Source organism: Dipodomys merriami, unplaced genomic scaffold (assembly GCF_024711535.1).
Source record: "Dipodomys merriami isolate MVZ:Mamm:240054 unplaced genomic scaffold, mDipMer1.0.p SCAF_16, whole genome shotgun sequence".
Classification (NCBI taxonomy): domain Eukaryota; kingdom Metazoa; phylum Chordata; class Mammalia; order Rodentia; family Heteromyidae; genus Dipodomys; species Dipodomys merriami.
The window spans coordinates 3,045,931-3,066,488 of NW_027202937.1; the positions used below are offsets into that span (position 1 = coordinate 3,045,931).

The 20,558-nt window shown below is 56.4% G+C and overlaps 1 protein-coding gene across 2 annotated transcripts in view; it reads right to left on the minus strand.

Annotated features, from left to right (window-relative positions):
- Positions 1–20,558, minus strand: part of Tmem63b (transmembrane protein 63B) — a 24,519-nt gene continuing 3,961 nt past the window's right edge. Inside the window, exons 2-24 of one of the 2 annotated variants that reach the window (XM_070023644.1) lie at positions 15,553–15,735; positions 15,152–15,231; positions 14,953–14,991; positions 13,974–14,064; positions 12,708–12,745; positions 11,236–11,378; positions 11,097–11,148; positions 10,443–10,551; positions 9,816–9,886; positions 7,202–7,282; positions 6,645–6,768; positions 6,011–6,144; positions 5,792–5,929; positions 5,550–5,703; positions 4,832–4,938; positions 4,521–4,607; positions 4,325–4,390; positions 3,128–3,290; positions 2,491–2,596; positions 1,424–1,591; positions 1,086–1,201; positions 890–970; positions 1–751 (exon numbers count right to left, since the gene is read on the minus strand). In XM_070023644.1, the coding sequence (XP_069879745.1) occupies positions 560–751; positions 890–970; positions 1,086–1,201; positions 1,424–1,591; positions 2,491–2,596; positions 3,128–3,290; positions 4,325–4,390; positions 4,521–4,607; positions 4,832–4,938; positions 5,550–5,703; positions 5,792–5,929; positions 6,011–6,144; positions 6,645–6,768; positions 7,202–7,282; positions 9,816–9,886; positions 10,443–10,551; positions 11,097–11,148; positions 11,236–11,378; positions 12,708–12,745; positions 13,974–14,064; positions 14,953–14,991; positions 15,152–15,231; positions 15,553–15,711 (2,499 nt within the window). In that variant the 5' untranslated portion in view covers positions 15,712–15,735 and the 3' untranslated portion in view covers positions 1–559. The remainder of the gene's footprint in view (positions 752–889; positions 971–1,085; positions 1,202–1,423; positions 1,592–2,490; positions 2,597–3,127; positions 3,291–4,324; positions 4,391–4,520; positions 4,608–4,831; positions 4,939–5,549; positions 5,704–5,791; positions 5,930–6,010; positions 6,145–6,644; positions 6,769–7,201; positions 7,283–9,815; positions 9,887–10,442; positions 10,552–11,096; positions 11,149–11,235; positions 11,379–12,707; positions 12,746–13,973; positions 14,065–14,952; positions 14,992–15,151; positions 15,232–15,552; positions 15,736–20,558) is intronic. The other variant, XM_070023642.1, reaches the window with a different exon arrangement.

The following is a 20,558-nucleotide window of genomic DNA, read 5'->3' on the forward strand; positions in this document are numbered from 1 at the left end:
CCCAAAGCTTTTCTGTTTTTATTTTAAAGGAAAAAAAAAAAACCCCAAAAAACAAAACAAAAAACCAGTGCAAAAACCCATTTTTCCAGTGTCAGCCATTCCCCCCAGGGCCCCCGCCCCGAGGCTGGGGCCTGACTTTCTCCCACTCGGCACCCACCCCTCATGCATCTTGGGAGGGCTGGGGACTCCAGGTCCTGGGGGAATGAAGGGGAGGAAAGATCTGCCCATCCCCCAGGTCTCCAGCCTCGGGCACCAGGTGCCCCTCTCGGCTCTCATTAACCCTTTCTTGGACGCTACTGGGAGGGGGGTTGATCTGGGGGGACTCCCTCCACACCCCTTTGCCCCGGGGCCGGCTCGGGGCTCTCCTCACTGAGGTTGAGGGGCTCCCGCGCTCTCTCCGTGGTGGGGGAGAGCGGTGGGATCCCCGAGTTTAAATACCTTAATGAAAGCAGGGGATGGGGAAGGAAGGGGCTTTAGATCTAATAAATTATTAGCGTTTTAGTGTCCGTGGGGGCGGGGCGAGCGGGCAGGGCGTGGCCTCCAGGGCCCTGCCCTCCCCTTACTGGTGGATCTCGTTCTCTATGAGACTGTCCTCGCAGGACTGGAAGTCCGTGTCCGTGAGCCCATCTGGTGGCATCAGCAGCTCCTCATCTTGGGATGAGGATGATGGGGGCTCATCCCCTGAGCTTGTGGGAGCCCCATCCCCATCTCCATCTCCCTCTGAATCCTGCAGCACCTGAGCGATGTATTTCTGAAGGGAAGAGGAGTGGGGTGAGATGGCTGGCCCTCGCGCGTGGGGGACTAGCAGGACACCTCCAGCCAATCCTGCTCCCCACTGTCCAGTTTTGGGGTTGGGACGCCTCCCCCTGCCATGGAGCGGCTCACTCACCGCAGATTTGGGGACAGCGGCAGCAGTGGGGGGCTGTCCGTTGCTTCTGGGACCCACGGCATCTGTCTCTGTGTGCTCAATCTTGAGAAGCCCAAAAGGAGTCAGGGACTAGAGTGTGACCCCCTCCCAGTTCCTAGCGCAGCCCTCCCCATTTCAATGCCAGTCTCTCCGCCGCCCCCCCTCCCCAGCCCAATACCTTGTAGTTGTGGGCACTGAGGTATTTGAAGTGTCCAAAGCAGACGTGGCAGAGACAGATGACGATGGTGATGACCAGGACAACAAATGTGAACATGGATGTGGGGGCCAGGAACCCTGGTGTGGAGGAACAAGGAATGGGGGTGTCGCCCCTCCTTTGGGCCTCCCCAGGGGCTCCCTGGTACCTTCTGAATGCACTGTCACAATTCCATGTGCATGGCCTGACCCAGACCTCTCCCAGGCCCCCGGCTGCATGGGCCTCCTGTGGCCTGCTTGACCTCCACTGTGGATGAGTCGCCGGTGTCCCCGGCCCCCCAGAGCAGTGGCAGTGGGCCTCACCTGCGCGCATGGTGGAGAAGAAGAGCAGCCAGAAGAGGCAGAGGATGGGTGCGGCTACCACTTGGTTCACGGCCCCTGAGTGGATCTTCTTGTCTAGCTTGGCGGGCAGGTAGGCATAGTAGAGATTGTACCTGTCTACCAGGTGTTTCAGCAGCATGTACATGAGCCCTGGGGGAAGTCACATGGGCCCTGACCTTGGAACCAGTGCATCCATCCAGGCCTTCTGAGATCACGGGAGGGCTGTCCCCCTCCTGCCCTGCTCCTGCCCCAGGACAGGATGCCGCTCGGTGCCCTACTTCCTCGGCTCCTGTCCCTTCCTCCTGAACCCTCACCTCTAATCCTACAGTAGAGCCCCATTCACGTGGAGCGGCGAGAATCTGCCGGAAACCCAGCCTGCTGCTCCCTAGCCCCATCTCTAAGCAGAGGAGTATAAGTGAAAGGAGGGGGTGTGCTTCCCTGGAGGGGGAGTAGCGGGGGGTTACACAGGACAAGAAGGTTAGTTTGGGAGACTGGGGTCTTAACAGAGAGGGTGGTGAAGGTTAGAGTGTTATTGAGGGGGAAGTGGAGGCTACTGGCAGGGTCATGGTTAATAGAAAATCTTTGTGAGTCATTTCTAAAAAAGGAAAGCAGACCTGCCAAAGTGACAACAGCCCAAGTGACAACGATCTTCTACCACAGGACAATCCCATGGGCACAGGACCCACCCCCTGGAGTGGGAGTCTTTCCTGGTTTGGAGGCTGTGTAGGTGTGTGTGAGCCGTGGCGGAGGGACTGGACTGCATCCCAGCAGGTGTGGTTGTGCAAAGGGTGGGCAGCTGGGGCCGGGGTGGGCGATTCTGCCCAGGGCCCCGTGCAGCAGGCAGGTCCGGTCTGAGTGGAAATGTTCTTTCTCCCCCTCATCCCCGAGGCCGGGCCCCAGACTGAGCCAGGGACCAGGCGGGAGGCCCGAGGGGCCGGTCTCCCAGCCAGGGCCCTGTCCACTCGGGGTGGCCTGCCTTACTAGAGTGGAGCGGGCGCGGCCCTGGGTCCCCCCGAGCAGGGCCCAGGTCCCGGCGCGGCGGTGCCTACCGAAGGGCACGATGATGGGGCAGGTGATACTGTAGGTCATGACCACCGTGAAGACGCACATCATCCAGGCGTAGGCTGCGCCAAACTGGAACTCGTAGGCCTGATGCTGGGGGGGACATGGGCAGGAGGTGGCTCAGGGCGAAGGGGACGGGCTGCCGGGGCACAGGGCAGGCGGAGGTGGTGGCCAGGCACGCTGGGGCTGGGAATGAAGCCGCGGGGACAAGGATCTTGTGTCTGGGGAAGGGGAAGGGCAAGCAGGTGGAGAGGAGGGGCTGTGGCTGAGGAGGTCAGGTCAGGCAGTGACAGGGCACAGGGCCTTCTGGGGGTCAGGGCTGGTAGGAGGGACAAGAGTTGGGAGGACGTGGGGGACTAGATGCCCAGAGCCTTCTTGTGGAGTTAGGGTAGAGGGACCCTAAATCTAGCCAGACTCTCCAACTCCCAGCACACCACACTACACTGCCTGAACTCAGGGACCTCCTGGGTCATCTGTCAACCCACGGCTGTACATTTGAGCAAACTGAGGTCCCCAAGTCCCAGCACCCTTGTGACCCCCTCGCCCCCCAGCTTAATCGCTGCTGCTTCTGGTTGGGCCACCAGGGGGCGCTATGCGGACCGCTGCTGCCCCAGGCGGCCGTACCCGCTTTACGTTGCGTCTCTCAGCAGCAGAGCGGGCTAGGCAGAGCCGGATCATGTACATGAGCAGGCCCGGGATGCGCAGCAGGTCCATGGCGTTGCCGATAAAGGCTGAGGCAATGACGTAGTTCACGAAGAAGGCGCCGTTGTCCGGCAGGAACACACACCTGCGGGCACCAGGTGCTCCAGCATTGCGCCCTTGGGGTGAGCTGGTGGCTGCCCGCTCAGTGCCAGCACCACAGCCCACCATGCCCGCCCCCTCCGCGTTTCCGGCACATGGCTAGTCTCCCCAGCACTGACGCTCCAGGCCCCCACGCACGAACCCAGAGACAGATGTCGGAACAGACATGGCTGGACACACCCCTAGACCTTGTGGCTCAGAAAGACTCAAGGAGACAGTGTTTAAGCCCACCACAATATCTGGGGTGCGGCTGCCTGGCACCTCAGTGGGCCCCTCAGACTCCAAGCATGTTGACTGCAGGAACACCCAGAAGTTTCAGACCTTAACATAGTCCACACCCCCAAAATGAGCCTTAGATGGTGCTCAGGCCGGCTTCAGAACTCCTTGCCCAGATAGCTCCAGCGGGGAGAGGCCAGATAGGCCTCTAGTGAGTTCAAGGTCCACACAGACTACAGCCAGCCCACGACGCAGCGGTGAGCTCCCACGTGGCCTCCCAGAGTCCCCGGAGACCCAGAGAGAACCACAGCCACACCTCACCCAGGCTCCCAGAACCCTGATAGCTGTCCCCTCCTCCCTGCAGTATGAGCCCCAGAGCCACCCCACACCCCAAAAGCCTTCTGTAGACTCAGTAGCCTGGGAGTTCCTAGATCTTTCCCAGAATATGCCTAAGATCTCATTACTGACATTTCTCCAACCCCCCAGCTCAAATTCAAGGCTACCATAGCACATCCCAGAAAATGAGCCCAAGACACCATAGAAAGCCCCCAGACGTGGGTTTGCTAAGCCCTAAATCCACCTTGAGGTGGGCTCAGCTTCCACATGGGTTCCTGGAGCATGATACAGGACCCAGACATGGTGGGTGTCTCTGTGGTGTGATCCTCAGACCCATGATGCCAGCCCTTCTTTTCCTCCCGTGCTGGGGTGGAGGTGTGGTCACAGACCCCCCCCCCCGTGGGGTGGCAGTGTCTCTAAGTTGCGCCCACCCACCATGGTCTCTCTCCAGGGGCCCCGCTCACTCACTCAAACCGAATGGCAGCCTCAGCCAAGAACTTCTTGTCAAAGAGCCAGCGGAAGAAGAGGTCCAGGCTGGAGGGGAGCGGAGGGGAGCCAGTCAGAACGGAGCAGGAAATCAGGGGAGGCCAGGGCCTCCGATCATGTGTCCTCCTGCAAGTGCAGGGTGGAGGTCCCCATGCCCGGCCTGTGGCCTGGCACTCACCTGCTCAGTCCCAGCGAGGGCAGGAGCAGCACCATGAAGATGAGGAAGGTGTAGCACTTGTGCATGGTGGTCCTGTTCTCCCCGGAGCTGGGAGGGCGCGCGGGCACAGGTGAGGGGAGCCGGCCCTGGGCCTGCTCTCCCAACCAGGACAGAGGTGCTGGGAGCGCTGCCCGGGGAGGGGCTTCCCCCGCGGGCCCTGTTTCTTCCTTGCCAGCGCGGGACTGTGCAGGGTAGGGAGCCCCGAGGCTCAAGGGCAGGCCCGTGGGGCCGGCAGGCACTGGGAGGATCTAGGCGCAGGGTGCGCATCTCACCGTGTCCAGTGGGCCTCAAAGAAGGCAGAGTAGTAGACGATGGTGGGGAGCAGGGCCGAGAAGCACCACAGCAGCAGGGTGGGGAAGAACTGGGTGATGATGGGGTTCTGTGGGGGGGGGGGGAGGTCAAGAGGGTCCAATGTCATTAGTCCTGAACACACGGGCTGAGGTGGTGGGCAGGGCTGTGCCTGAGGCCTGGGGTGAATGATGCCAATAGTTAGCACCTGCTCAATGCCTGTTACGTGCCAAGCACACCTGTATTTTCCAGGTATTAACTGTCACAACGATAGGGCCCATTTTGCAGATGCATAAATGGAGGCAAAGCATCTCAAAGGCTTAGCTCCTAGTAAGCAGTGGGACGGGGACTGGGGCCTGCAGCCTGGGTTTCATCATCTGCTATCCTCGCGCGGTACTTTCCAATGTCTCGTCCTCTGGACACTGGGTTCCGAGGAGCTGTGTGTGGTGGAGGACGGGGGCTGTCGCGGGGCAGGCGGCAAGGCTTGCTTCCTGCCTCACGCCGCGGCGCGTTAGCTGAAAGCTAAGCATCCAGCTGCTTCTATCCAGCTTCAGCTGAAGGCAGAGGGCGCACAGGGTTCAGTCAAGGTCATGCACCCCTCCGCTCGGGGGCTGGTAAATCCCAGGGTGACCTCTTCTAGGGCAGTGTGTGGAGAATATGGGGGCGCCCTGGAGGGCTGGGCTGGGCGGGTATGGGGCTCACATTGAGGTACTCCACGGGCTTGGTGACGTTGAACTTGTCCATGGTGGTGATGATGATGGCCGGGGTGGTGAGGAAGAAGAGCAGGATGAAGAGGACCACGTTGATGACCAGGCAACGCAGCCACCAGACGAAGCCACGGATGGAGAGGTGTTCCCTGCGAGGTGTGTGGGGGTCACTCTGGGGACCCCAGACCCACCACCCCTCCCGAGCCCCTCCCCTCCCCGCCCTGCCCTGGGGCTCACCAGTAGATGTTCTGGGGGTCAGGTGCGTAGGACACGGTCCAGTTGGAGATGTGCAGGGCCTCACTGCAGGAGGAGGTGCGGGGCTCCCCGCGGCAGGCGCAGCCCTGGCACTTGCACACGTTGAAGTCCTTCAGGATGCTGTGTGCGAAACGCTGCGTCGGCCGCAGAGCTGACGGCTGGGAGCCAGGGGTTGGGGGCTTGGGCGGGGCAGGGACTCACATGGCGGTGATGGTCTCGTTATGGAAGGTGACGAAGGCCATGCCCAGGGGCTTCTCGTTCACCTTCTCCTTCTCCCGCTTGTAATCCTCCTTCAGCTTCTGTTCCAGCTTCGTGTAGTACTCGATGGCCTCCACCTGCCGTGGCCAAGGCCAGGTGTGCGGTCAGCGGCCCCGGCCCCGCCCTCCACACGCAACACCTGCTCCTCCCCTCCTGTTTTGGTCTCTTAACTCTAGACTCTTGACTCGACTCCCAGATACTGGGAGTTCAGGAATGTCCTATAACAACTGTCCTCCCTGAGGCGTTTTATATGTGTGGACTGAATCCTCACCACCACTCTCACCTTACAGATGAGGAAACCGAGGCAAAATGCAGTTAAGAAACTTGCTCAGAATCACAGCCTTAGTCAGTACAGTACAATGCTGCACTCTTGCTGACCTAATCTGGTTACTGTATGTACAAATTAACTCAGGCAGAGAACTGGGCTTCAGGGGTCTGGGATGAGGGAGGGGTCCAGCCTCATGTCTGCAGGGTTTACTCTGTTTGTCCTGGGTGAGGGGCTGGCTCTACGCGATGGCCCCTGCAGCCCGCCCCAGCCCTGCCCAGGCCGGGGCCCCGGGGTCAGCTTGCAGCGCACCTGCTCGCAACCTCGCACCACACAGCAGCACAGGTGGCCACAGGGCTTGGGGTTGATCATGGCAGGCACGTTCTCCTTGCTCTGCAGGTTTGTGAAGTAGAGCTTTCCGCGCTCAGCCTTCTTCCTGTGGGACCCAGAGGGGCTAGGTTGGCAGGAGGATGGGGCAGACCCACTCCCCAAAGCCAGGGCTGCCCTGGACTTGGATCAGGCATCCCCCAGCCCAAGGACTCCATCCGTCCTCACGGACCAGTCCTTTCCACAGTCCGATGAGAATTTCCCATCCTGTGGCCTAGGATGAGTCTTGCAGGCAGGGTAGGGACTGGGAGCCCCTTTCCTCCTGTGCTCTCTAGACCAGAAGTAACAGGTGTGCAGGGGTAAGGGTGGGCGGTGGAGGGTGGGGGGGGGGGACAGGGAATGGACTCTAAATAAATCTCCTATGAAACAATAGGAAGTAAAGGAGCCAAGTTCCTGTGTGGCAAGACTCAAGCCCTCCACAGCTCCACAGCTCCACAGCGGGCAGGGGCCCACAGCATCTCCCTCCCTGCCCAGCCTGGTACCTCTCAGCATCAAGGAACATAAGGCGTGCCACGTTGTAACAAGGCCGGGCTTCGAGGACCGTGCAGTTGGGGTAGGCCTCCCTGAAACACACAGCAGCCGTTATGCTCTGCGGACCCGCAGTCTGACTTTACCCACAGAACCAGCACATCACACACACAGCCTGTGTGCGGAGCCTGTGCGTGTGCATGTGCTGGTACCGGGACTTGAATTCAGAGCCATGCCTGCTCTCTTAACTTTTTTACTTGAGGCTGGCCCTGTACCTGTTGAACCACAGCTCAACTTTAAGCTTTTTAACTGGTTATTTGAGATAGGAATTGGGAGCTAAAAAATGTCTCAGATTTATCTGCTGGGCTGGCTCGGAACCATGAACCTCAGATCTCAGCCTACTGAACAGCTAGGATTATAGATATGGGCCATGGCTGTGGTCTGATTCTCCCCCCCATCTCTTTGGTCGGTCTTGGGACTTGAACTCAGGGCCTAGGCACTGACCCTGGGCTCTTCTGGTCAAGACTAGCACTCTACCACTTTGAGCCACAGCTCCACTTCCAGTTTTCTGGTGGTTAATTGGAGAGAAGAGTCTCAAGGACTTTTCGAACTGTGATCCTCAGATCTCATCCTCCTGGGTAGATAGGATTACCAGGTGCCATTGGTGCCCTGCTGTGGTCTTATTCTTGTCCAGGGCTAAGAACTTGTAGAAACTGTGTTGTGTCATAGGTTATATCTATGTTCCCCGCAGACCTGGTCCTGGTCCAACACTAGGCCCTGACTCTGGATTGACCCCAAACAACTGCAGCTCTACGGACAGAAAGATCTCTAGCTTTGGCCTAAGACCAACAAGAAAGTGATTCTGAACCTGACCTCTAACCCTGGCCAGAGATGGAGCCCTGAGCCCTGAGCCAGCTCAAGGCAGACTGGCCTCCCTGGACAACATTCGGCTGGCGGATGTCTTAGAGAAAGCTTGCTGGCTTGGGAGAAGGAACGGTGACTTTTCAAGTGTGAGGGCACGCTGCTCCCGCTCCAATCTTTACATGGAGTCCCCATCTTTAAGTATGTGTTTTTTGTTTGCTTTTTTTTTTTTTTGGTTGGTCATGAGGCTTAACTCTGGGCTTGGGTATTGTCCTGCATTTTTCAGCTCAAGGCAAGAGCTCTGCCACCTGAGCCACAACGCCACTTCTGGTTTTCTGGTGGTTATTTGGAGGTAAGTCTCAGTGCCGGCCCATGCTATAGAATTTTATCTTGTGCAACCTTAATTGTTGTTCATTAAAGCTTTTAATAAAACACAAAGATGGGAGCCAGGTGCCGTGGCTCATGCCTGTAATCCTAGCTACTCAGGAGGCTGAGCTCTGAGGATCAAGGTTCAAAGTCAGCCTGTGCAGGAAAGTCTGTGAGACTTTTTTGTTTTGGTCAGTCATGGGGCTTGAACTCTGGGGCTTGGTACTGTCCCTGAGCTCTTCAGCTCAAGGCAAGTGCTCTACCACTTGAGCCACAGCGCCACTTCCAGTTTTCTGGTGGTTTATTGGAGATAAGAGTGTCAAGGGGCTGGGAAGGTGGCTCAGTGGTAGAGCGCTTGCCTTGTATGCCTGAGGCCCTGGGTTCGATTCTTTAGCACCACATAAGCAAAAAGAAAAATGCCGGAAGTGGCGCTGTGGCTCAAGTGGTAGAGCGCTAGCCTTGAACTGAAGAGCTGAGGGACAGCACCCAGGCCCAGAGTTCAGGCCCCATGACTGGACACCCCCCCCCCCCAAAAAAAAAAAGAGTCTCATGGACTTTCCTGCCTGGGCTGGCTTTGAACCACAATCCTCAGATCTCAGCCTCCTGAATAGCCAAGATTATAGGTGTGAGCTACCCATGCCTGGCTTTTGTGAGACTCTTATCTCCAATAAACCACTCAGAAAATCGGAAGTGGCTTTGTGGCTCAAGTGGTAGAGTGGTTGCCTGAGCTGAAGAGCTGAGGGACAGCGTCCTGGCCCAGAGTTCAAGCCCCCAAGACCACCCCCCCCCAAAAAAAAAAAGACAAAAAAAATTCTACAGATGAATATAGAGTCTGAGTTCAAGGGAATTTAGAAACTTCATCTGGGGTGGTGTGGGGTTGGGGGAGGGTCTTTGAAAATGAACTTTCCAGGAGGCTACAGCTCTTCCCCTCAGGGTTTATTGCTCAGTTTATTCACTCACAGCTGGTGTTCTACCACTTGAATCATGCCTCCAGCCCTGTGTTTTGTTGGTTGTTTTGGAGACAATAGTCTCACTGACTTTTCTACCTGGGCTGGCTTTGAACCTGGATCCTTAGATCTCAGCCTCCTGAGTAGCTAGGATTATAGTCATGAACCACTAGCTCCCAGTACTCCTGTTCATTTTTTTTTTTTAAGGTGGGGGAGGGTCTTAGTATGGAGTTGGGCCTGACTTTGAACTCAAGATCCTCTGGCCTCAACCTAAGTGCTGGAATTGTTTATTTTTAAGATGCTGGCATGGAACCGAGGGCCTCTGGCATGCTAGACATACTTTCTTCCCCTGAGCTACGTTCCTAGACAGCTCCTGCCCTTGCCTGAGTGCCAGGTCCCCCCAGCCAGATCTCTGGGCTGGAAGATGTGAGGACGCTGCGGGCCGCTTACTCACTCAAAGTGCTTCTTGATCTTTTCCGACTCTGCATATTTGGAGATTCCGTTGATGAAGAGTGTCCGCTTTACCTGGTGGGAGGGGGAGGGTTTGCTTTCCTGAGGGAGGTGAGGAAGGCCGGAGGGGCTTCGCTCCTTTTCAAGGGGCGAGGGGTGGACAGAGCAGGTAGGGGTGGTAGGAAGAGGCCTCGGGGAATGCAAGGGGCAGGGAGACTGGCACACAGCGACTCGTGGTTGAGGACTACTGGGTACACTCTCAGGTCTTTGGGGAAGTGGCTGGCGTGGGTGTAGAGTGGCGGTAGAGGACGGGGATCATGCCTACCACAACTACCAGGCAAGATGGTATCACCCCACATTGCTACGAGGCACGGGATGACCCACAGGGCATGAGCCTGGCCTCATGCTACCTTCCCAACCGCCCTGGGAGGGGTTTCATCAGCCTATGCACAGGCAAGGAGACGGAGGCTTACGGATGGAGGCCCCTGGTGACGGAGCCAGGACAAGGGGGCGGGACGGAGGGAGCGCAGGGGCGGGGGGAGCGCAGGGGCGGGGGGAGCGCAGGGGCGGGGGGAGCGCAGGGGCAGGGGGAGCGCAGGGACGGGGGGGGGGGGGGGTGCGGCCGGCATACCAGGTCGTCCTCCTTGTAGCGCATCTTGGAGGTGTGTCTCCGCATGCTGTAGACGGTCAGCAGCAGGTACAGGAAGGCGAAGGAGGTGTGCAGCCAGAGGAGATTGTTCCTGGTGGGGAGCAGAAGGGGTCTGTGAGGGCTACCAGGGCCAGGACCCTCAGCCGACTCCACCTCCCAGCATGGGGCCCTCACACAGCCATGGCCCTTCCATGGCCGCCAAGGCTTCTGGTTCCAACCCCTACAGCCCCTCCATCATTCCAGTCCAATGGAAATGGCCCTAGGGCTGGGTGCCGGTGGCTCACGTCTATAATCCTAGCTACGCAGGAGGCTGAGATCTGAGGATCACGGTTCAAAGCCTGCCTGGGCACGAAAGTCTGTGAGACTCTCAACTCTAATAAACCACTAGAAAACCGGAAGTGGTGCTGTGGCTCAAGTGGTAGGGCACTAGCCTTGAGCTGAAGAGCTGAAGGACAGCGCCCAGGCCCAGAGTTCAAGGCATGGGAAAAAAAATAAAAGAGAGAGAAAGAAATGGCCCTAGGAGATCGTCTCTTCATGCCACGAGCCATGGTAACCCCCAACACCCTGGGCAGCCTTCCCCGCTCCAAGGGTGCCCCTTCCCCTCGCCATGCTACAGCCCTTGACCCCCATCCTCACCCTGATTTCAGGTTGGCGATGGTGGTTCTCCCAAAGCTATAGGCATTGTTTTCTGCAAGGTGAGGAGAGGGAGATGGTGGTGGGTAAGGTGTGAACTCCCGCGCCCTCGCCTGCCCCGCTGCCCCCGGCCTGCACTGACCCAGCAGGTCCCCTGAGAAGTTGACCGGCAGCACGATGCCCACGGAGAGGACGCCCACGACCACCAGTAGCCCGATGATGTGCCGCTGGAAGGACAGGTAGTGGACGGCGTCGCCCCCACACTTGTCCCGGATCTCGTCATCCCTGCAGGCCACGGGGCATGCTGGAATTAGGACCAGGGCGGAGGCAGGACCACTGCCTGCCTGCCCTGACCATCTCACCCCACATCCACCCTACATGGCCCTGCTGAGGGGCTGAACCGGTCTCCTGGGAGGGGAGGAGAAAGGGCGAGGGGAGGAGAGGCAGGAAAGGAGAAAGGAGGAGTGAAGGGCTTCCAGGAAAGAGGGAGAACAAGAAGGAAGAGTCAGCACCAGGGACTCAGCCTGAAGTCCCAGCTATTGGAGAGGCTAAGGCAGAAAAGTAGGAGATGCTTATCTCCAGTTAAACCAGCAAAAAGCCAGAAGTGGAACTGGGGATCAAATGGTAGAGTGCTAGCCTTGAGTGAAAAAGCCAAATAAGAATAGAAGGCTCTGGGGCTGGGAAGGTGGCTCAGTGGTAGAGCGCTTGCCTCGCATGCATGAGGCCTTGGGTTTGATTCCTCAGCAGCACATAAGCAAAAAGAAAAAAGCCGGAAGTGGCGCTGTGGCTCAAGTGGTAGAGCGCTAGCCCTGAGCTGAAGAGCTGAGGGACAGCGCCCAGGCCCAGAGTTCAGGCCCCACGACCGGACCCAAAAAAAAAAAAAAAAGTAGGAGGTTCTGAGTTCAAGCCTGGCACAGAGAGAGAGAGAGAGAGAGAGAGAGAGAGAGAGAGAGAGAGAGAGAGAGAGAGAGAGAGAGAGAGAGAGAGAGAAGAGGGGGAAGGGAAAGATGGAGAATGGAGGGGAGGGGAGTCTGAATAGGAGGAAGCAAAGGCAAAGGGGAATAAAGGTGGTGATGGTGAAAGACGCGGGTAGAAGTGGGTGGAGAGCGAGTGGCGGGAAGCAAGGTGCCCTGTGCAGCCTTCAGGGTGCTGGCTGAGCTCCCATGGCCCACGGAGAGGAGCAGTGCTAACCTGTCCAAACTTCCTGCCTTTCTCAGCGCTCACTGCCTGCCTGCTGGACTCTGGCTGGATCTCGAGTTCTGCCTGCTGGACGCTGGCCGGCTCCTGCCTGCTGCCGGCTGGCTGTCCCCAGCCTACCTGGCGCCCCTACCGGCCGGCTGCGTGAAGGCTGACGTTGGGGTGCCTTCTGGCCCCTGCCTTCCAGCAGTAGCAGGGGTTGGGAGAGAGGAGGGCCCAGCTGTTCCCCCACCCCCACCCCAGGACAGGTGAAGTGGATGGCGGGAAGCAGCCAGGGACCTGGCCTGGCCTTCTGGAGCAGGGCGTGAGCCGGGCTGGCTAGCGGCACTAAGGCCCTCAAAGCTGCATATGTAGGGAGATGACGGGTTCTGAAGTTTCTCCCTCTTGTTTTTTCAGGCTGGAAGGCTGTTCACTTACTTTATCCTGAAGATAGCTGTCAGCCAGGAACAGAAGCCCTGTGTGGATAGACGGCTCTCAGCGGGAGGCCCAGCCCGCCAACCCACGTCCCTTCTCAAGACCCACATTCCTCTCTCATAACCATTCACTCAGACATGCCCCTGCTGGAAAACTCCAGAAACAGCTCAGCTACGGAGGAAGGGAATGATGGAGAGAGGGTCTCACCCTCGAGGAAGAGTTATCTGGACCCTCGAGTCTGGACTGTCAAGTCCCTGCAGAGTTCTATGGCCGTGGGAGTCAGGGAAGAATAGGTACGGTTTAGGGTTTGGGGGCAGGGCAGCGGGCCTCCAACTTCCAACTAATAAAGACAAGTTTGGAACATGGCTACCCAAAGCAGAGGAGTATGCATGCACCTCTTGGCCGTGTTCCCTGAGTTCCTGTCTCTGTCTTCTAAATACAGGCACCAAGACTCAGGGTCACCAGGGCTAAAAGATGTCTCTTCCCTTCCTAGGTCTGCCTTCAGGCAGAGTGTAGAAGCTTCTGGGAGGGGTGGGCAGAAAGAACCCAGGATGGAGAGAAGGTGGCTCTCAGTCAAGACGCGGGACGAGGGGATTTCGCTGGGTCTGGGGACCACATAGGCACCTTTGACTAGCAGGGGTGAGATGTCTGCCTTGCCACTTACCAGTGTGAGTCTACCCAGGGAGACTGACAGCCATCACCTGCTGGCCCTGCTGCAGGAAACGCCACCCCGGGACCTCCAGCCTGAGCTGGGCTGACCGATGCCACCCCAGTGTCTGAGGATGATTTAGTGTTCTGCCCAGGACTCTCATAACAACAGAGGGCCTGGTGGGTGCTGACATTTGTGTGCAAGGCCGTCTGTGGTCCTGAGCTGATGAACTGTCGTGTGTGAGGAGGCTGCTGTCAGTCAGCTCCCAGTGGCTTGGCTGATGGCCAGCTGAACCTCTAAGCTGCACAAGGATCACTGGACATTTTGTTATACAGGTCTGAAAGGCTCATTATGATTTCTAAACCCGTGTTTAATGTCTAAGGAAGAAGATGGCCTTAGGATTAATCCGGAACAGAGGTGGGCACAGAATTACACTGTGGTCAGCTAAGTTTGGAGTCCACAGATGTTGAGTGAGAGGCTTGGACGCAGAAGAGGAACCAGGAGTTCTAGGCCTGGGTTCTGGGCTTGTTGAGGAGGCCGCGTCAGCGTCCCTGACCCCACAGCCCTAGCCCATCTTCCTTGAAGGGGATGGGCCAAGACATCTGGGGAGAGATACTCACATTGTCCCTTTGGTCAAAGTCGACGGAGCTGGAGACAGAGGTGAGGCGCTCATACCGGTCATGACTGTCGGCGTGCATAGCTGAAGCCACACTGGAGTAGGGGAGATGAGAAGTCAGAGCAGGGTGGGGGGTGAGTGTGAGCCTTGGGGTGGTAGGTGTGAACACCCTGAGCTCCAGGGTCACAGAAGGCACAGAAAGCGCAGAGGCTGAAGCAGGAGCGCACCCCTCCCCCTCCGCCCCTCCGACTCCCTCAAACACGCCTCTCCCCCTCAGGGGACACTGATGCTGGGCAGTGGACCCTACAGGAGAGGTGTCTTCATCACTGCCCACATGGAGGCTGAAGGGAGAATGTTAGAGAGCCCTGCAGTTCCACAGTGGGCCAGAAGAGGGCGTGGGGGAAACAACAGAGCCAACGTGATGCAAAGGGCAATGGGGAGGTGAAGGGAAAAAATGGGGACCAGGAGAACTCAAAGAAATGACAAGGCTTGAAGATGTCTCCTGAGCATGGCACCACCCTCCCTGTTCCCCAAGGCAGCAGCTGCCGTGGCTCCAACTCCAGTCCTACAGACAGAGACCATAAGGCAACACCAAGGCCACAGGACAGCCCCCTGCCCAGGCCTCCAGGAGGAGTGAGCAGGGACCCTGGAAGATGAAGAACTAGCTGTTAGGGCACGAGAAGCTGCTGGTGACACCCAATCTTGTCTCTGCGTGATTGTGCTAAGAAGGCGGCCTGAGGTTTCCTGGGGGGTGGGGGACAGAGGGAGGGCCTTCTCTTAGGCGAGAAGCCAGATGGCGAGGAGTGGGGCAGAGGCAAGCTGGGGAGCCCCCGCTCTGCAAAGCACACCGCTGCGTTAATCTGAAACATGAGCCTGCAGAGAAGAGAACTGCAGAAAGAAACCAGCAACTTGGCAAGAAGAGAAGAGAAGCGTGAGAAGGAAAAGAAAAAGGAAAGATGGTTTAGTGGGGATCAGGGGCATACTATTCCTGTTCCACTCGGTCCCTCTCCCGCCGCCGAAGCCTGGGGACAGAGAATACACGGGGTTAGCAGAGGCGGGGGAGAATTCCTGGGGACTGGCAAGGGACTGGGACTCTTGATCTCCCACAAAGGAGAGGTCTGGCTTGCCTCTATTCCTGAGAAGCGTGGAGGGAGGTGTGTGTGTGAAGCAGGAGACTCTTACCTGTCTGCATCTGTCACCAAAGCCAGCCGCCCATAGTCCCAGGCCACCTTCCGGAGGATGGAGAATAAGAACAGCAGTGCCTAGGGGAAGAGGGGAAGTAGTAGATAGAGACCTTGTACCTGACGTCAGTGAGAGTGAGAGAGAGTGAGAGAGAGAGAGAGAGAGAGAGAGAGAGAGAGAGAGAGAGAGAGAGAGAGAGAGAGAGCGTGCATGCCTGCATATGTGTGTGTGTGGGCTGGGATGATGTCTTACAAACAGGACCATGAAGGGCAGGGCAGTGGTGATTCATTACAGGGGAACTGGGAGCCGGGGGCAGGTACAAGAGTGATCAGATCTGGAGGTGTTTGCCAGGGGTGTGCAGGACACGAGGGCCAATGGTGGGGACGGCACACAGCACTCACAAGGAAACACATGAAGTCAAGAGCCAGCACGGTGGGGACACCCCCGAAGGGCAGGCCTTGCAGGACAGTGCTGCGGATGCGGGCGCTGTAGCAGTAGTCCTTGGGGTTGCTGTTGTTCAGGGCCGTGGTGCCCAGCGTGGCCAGCAGGAAGGGCAGCATGGCTGCTACTGCCGCATGGTCCTCCTGAGAGAGGGCAGAGCAGTCAGTGGGCCTCGCCCCCCAACGCCTCATGGCCAGAACCGGGTGGGCATTGGGAGAGGAGGACAGATCACCAGGCAGCCTGGGTGGGGGGAAACTCTGGCCTGCAGAGATAAGGGCCTGAGGAAGTCACATGGATTCACCATCACGGTTCTCTGGCTGTGTCGGCACCGGGCCTGGGGCACAGGGTCCAGATGCCTGGCCAACACTGGAGACACTTGGCTTCCCAAAGCTGGAAGGTATCTGTGATTTCTATCCCCCACCCACAAAACTCCCTCTCTTGGGGCTGGGAATGTGGATCAGTGGTAGAGTGCTTGCCTTGTAGGCACCACATAAGCAGAAAAAGCCAGAAGTGGCGCTGTGGCTCAAGCGGTAGAGCACTAGCCTTGAGTTGAAGAGCTGAGGGACAGTGGCCCAGGCCCAGAGTTCAAGCCCCATAACCAACAAAAACAAACAAACAAACAACAAAAAAACCTCTCTCATACTGTCTCAGGCCAGGGAGAGACCAGAGCCTAAGGGAAGATAGGGAGGGGTCCACTGGCCAGAACATCTGCCTCATACTCTTATTTGTTTTGTACTGGTCCTGGAGCTTGAACTCAGGGGCTGGGCACTTCGATCTACTAGTGTGTGTGTGTGTGTGTGTGTGTGTGTGTGTGCGCGCGCGCGCGTGTGCGTGTGCGTGTGTGTGCGTAAGTCTGGGCACTTCGATCTACTAGTGTATGTGTGTGTGTGTGTGTATGTGTAAGTCTGGGCACTTCGATCTACTAGTGTGTGTGTGTGTGTGTGTGTGTGTAAGTCTTATGGACTTTCTTGCCCAGTCTGGCTTTGAACCTTGATCCTCAGATCTCAGCCTCCTGAGTAGCTAGGATTACAGGCGTGAGCCACCAGTGCCTGGCTTTGTCTCTTACCTTTATCTCTTTCATCCCTCTTAGCAAAGTGGCATAGGAGCTGGGGTGTGGCTCCGTGGTAGAGTGTCTGCCTAGCTTATGCAAGGCCCCCCACCCCCAGGAATAAATAAAACAAGCAAATGAACCTGCATAAATTCATGTGCTTAAGTGCTTTCAACTCTGTATAATTGGCTTCAAAACAGAGCTGACTCTGTCCTCAGAGCAGGGGTCCAGGGATGGGAGCCAGTGGCAGTGCAATAAAAAGCAGGACTTCCGGGTTTGTGTAGCCTGGCTGACCCCAGCCACTCCTGCTCTCTCCCATCTTTTTTCCCCTGCTATAGCATAAGTATCTATACCATTCCCCTCCACCTTCCTCTTCTCCAACTCATTATACAAGGATCACAGGAGTGGTATCCGGACTACAACTCCCAGAGTGCTGTGCTCCTGCCTCGAGCAGGGCAGGCTGGGAACACAGTGCCTACCAGCCAGCTTTTCCATTGGCAAAGGAAGGGAGAGTGGGTGTGACTCAAACCTGCCTAAGCCCCCAGAAGCCAGGATACTGCCCTTCAGCTAGGATCCCTACCACAGTCCAGGCAGTTGGGACTGGCAGGGAACAAACAACTGGGCTGTGGAAGGGCTTGGGGGCAGAGTTGAGCTGGAGACCCTGGCGGAGCTCCCAAGGCAGGAGCAGCAGCACCACCCCTCCCATCCCATTGGGGGGCCCCTGGGGCCCCTTCTGCTGACAACATTGAACCAGGGAGTGTCCCAAGGGAAGAAAGGCAACCAGACAAAGAGAACAACAGACTGAGGTGATGGTTTGGAGGAGAGTATCCTTTAGCCCTGGGGTGACTCAGGGTTTCTCTAGCCCACCAAGGCTGAGTGTCATCCGCCCCCCCCCCCCCTTACATCCAACCACAAGGTGAGAGGCAAGAGCTTGCCAGGGAGCTGGAGGCTGAGGTTGTTTGTTTCCCTAGGTCCTAGGGAGTCTCCTCAAAGCCTGGCTTAGGAAGGAGAAACTTGCCCTGTGCATACCATACCTTCTTTTCTTCTAGCCTGAGCTGCCTTTAAAAACATTGTCAGGTGTCGGTGGCTCACACCTGTAATCCTAGCTACTCAGGAGGCTGAGATCTGAGGATCGCGGTTCAAAGCCAGCACAGACAGAAAGGAACCAGCTCAGACAGAAAGGCTGTGAGACTCTTATCTCCAATAAACCACTCAGAAAACCAGAAGTGGCGCTGTGGCTCAAGTGGTAGAACACTAGCCTTGAGCAAAAAAGCTTAGGAACAGCACCCAGGCCCAGAATTCAAACCCAATGATGGACAAAAACAAACAAACAAACAAATAAATAAATTCATTTAAGCTGGCTCACACCTGTAATCCTAGCTAGTTTGCAGGCTGAGATCTGAGGATCATAGTTTGAAGCCAGCTTGGGCAGGAAAGTTGGAGAGACTCCTATCTCCAATTAATCAGCAAAATGTAAGAAGTAGCTGGGTGCTGGTGGCTCACACCTGTAATCCTAGCTACTCAGGAGGCTGAAATCTGAGGATTGCAATTCAAAGCTAGCTTAAGCAGGAAAGTCCATGAGACTCTCTCTCTCTCTCTTTTTTTCTTTTGGTTCCGGTCATGGGGCCTGAACTCTGGGCCTTGGGCGCTGTCCCTCAGCTCTTCAGCTCAAGGCTAGTGCTCTACCACTTGAGCCACAGCGCCACTTTCAGCTTTTTTTCCTTTTTGCTTATGTGGTGCTGAGGAATCGAACCCAGGGCCTCATGCATGTGAGGCAAGAGCTCTACCACTGAGCCACCTTCCCAGCCCTGTCCACGAGACTCTTATCTCCAATAAACCACTCAGAAAACTGGAAGTGGTGCTGTGGCTCAAGTGGTAGAGCACTTGCCTTGAGCTGAAGAGCTGAGGGACAGCACCCAGGCCCAGAGTTCAAGCCCCATGACCAACAATACCAATAAAAAAAAAAAAAAAATGCCGGGCGCTGGTGGCTCACGCCTGTAATCCTAGCTACTCAGGAGGCTGAGATCTGAGGATCGCGGTTCAAAGCCAGCCCGGGCAGGAGAGACCGTGAGACTCCTATCTCCAATAAACCACCAGAAAACCGGAAGTGGCGCTGTAGCTCAAGTGGTAGAGCGCTCGCCTTGAGCTGAAGAGCTGAGGGACAGCGCCCAGGCCCAGAGTTCAAGCCCCATGACCGACAAAAAAAAAAAAAAAAAAAAAAAAAAAAAAAAAAAAAAAAGGAAGAAGTACAGCTGTGGCTCAATGTTAGAGTGCTAGGCTAGAGTGGAATTGAGTTTAAGCCCTGGTAATGGCACACACTACTACCACCACCACCAAAGCTACATTAATTTAGTAACTACAGCAGATAGCTTTACTTAGGAAGTGCTATGGTTTCACGACTACATTAATCCTTGGCCATCCAATGAGCTAAGTGTTACTATCATTTGTGCGCATGTGTTTGTATATGTATGTGTCTCTTGGATTTTCCTGTCTAGGCTGGCTTGGAACCTCAATCCTCAGATCTCAGTCTCTTGAGTAGCTAGCTAGCATTACAGGGGTGAGCCACTGCTGCCAGCTATAACTACCTTTTTTTTTCCTCTACTTCTGGTTTCCTGCTGGTTAACTGAATAGGAGTCTCACAGACTTTCCTACCTGGGCTGGCTTTGAACCATGAACCTCAGATCTTAGCCTCCTGAGTAGTTAGGATTACAGGGCTAAGCAACCAGTGCCCAGTTTATTGCCATTTTTAAGATGAAGATACAGGGCTCAGGAAGTATAATTAAAGTCTCACTGCTAATCAAACAATTAGATTGAAACCTGGGTTACCATCTTTCCAAAACTACAAGTCTTTTCAGGGCGCCTGGACAATGCATCGTACAGGGCTGCAGGCTGTGGAAGCTTTGGGTAGAATATGGAAAGTGCTCGTGGCCTGCTCTCAGGCCAGGGAACACAGGCACTGGGGGGGCGGGGGGTGTTGGTGAGGTGTGCAACTGTGTGCTTACCCGTGTACCTGTGTACAGGGAAGCTAGGTGACTGTAGGGCAGGCAGTAGAAAGGAAGTGAGTTGTTAGCCTCTAAGTGGAGGTTTGATACGAGGGTGTGTCAGTCAGGAGCCTGGTATGCAAACGTGAATGGGAAGAGCCTGGGGCACCAGGTCAGGTGTTTGTGAACAGCCTGGGGCACCAGGACTGGTTAAAGGTAGGCAGGTTATCTAGGGCCAGGGTGGAGGGCTCTAACTAGCCCCAATCGCAATTCCCAACTCCAGTACACAGGAAATCTCAACTGTCCATTCCCATCCCCAGTCTGTATCTTCAAACTTTAAGGCTCCTCTGGGCCAGAGGGTTCTGCGCCCCCCCCCCCCATCCAGTCCCAGCCATCTCGGGTCCAGAGGAAGGTGGAACATTCTGGGAACATCTACATTAAATGGCGCCAGCAGGGAGGGTGAGGGTCTAGCTGGGTGCTTGGTAAATGAAGCGACCGCCACTTTCATTATGTCACGTGGCTGTCCCCTCCACCTAACCAAGTACTAGGGAGGAAGCGGGGACTCACACAGCATCACAGGGCGGGTAAGGGGTGGAGTTGGGCAGGTGTCTTTGCCACTGGACTGGGTTAATTCAAACTCTGAATTGTGAGGGTGGGGCTGCCAGACTGCTTTTAGGGCAGCTGTTCTCAAAGCTAGCTCTGGGCTGGGCATCCCAGTGGCAGGCGGGACCTTTGAGGGACAGGGTAACAGGGGGCTCACACTGAGGCTTAAAGAGAGGTGGACAGGGATGGAATTTTAATCCAGCTAAATTAAGGTTGTAATTTACCATTAAAAGACTTGCCTATGCCATGGGAGCCAGGGAGTCATAAATTTAAAAACATTCTTTTTTTTTTTTTGGCCAGTCCTGGGGCTTGAACTCAGGGTCTGAGCACAGTC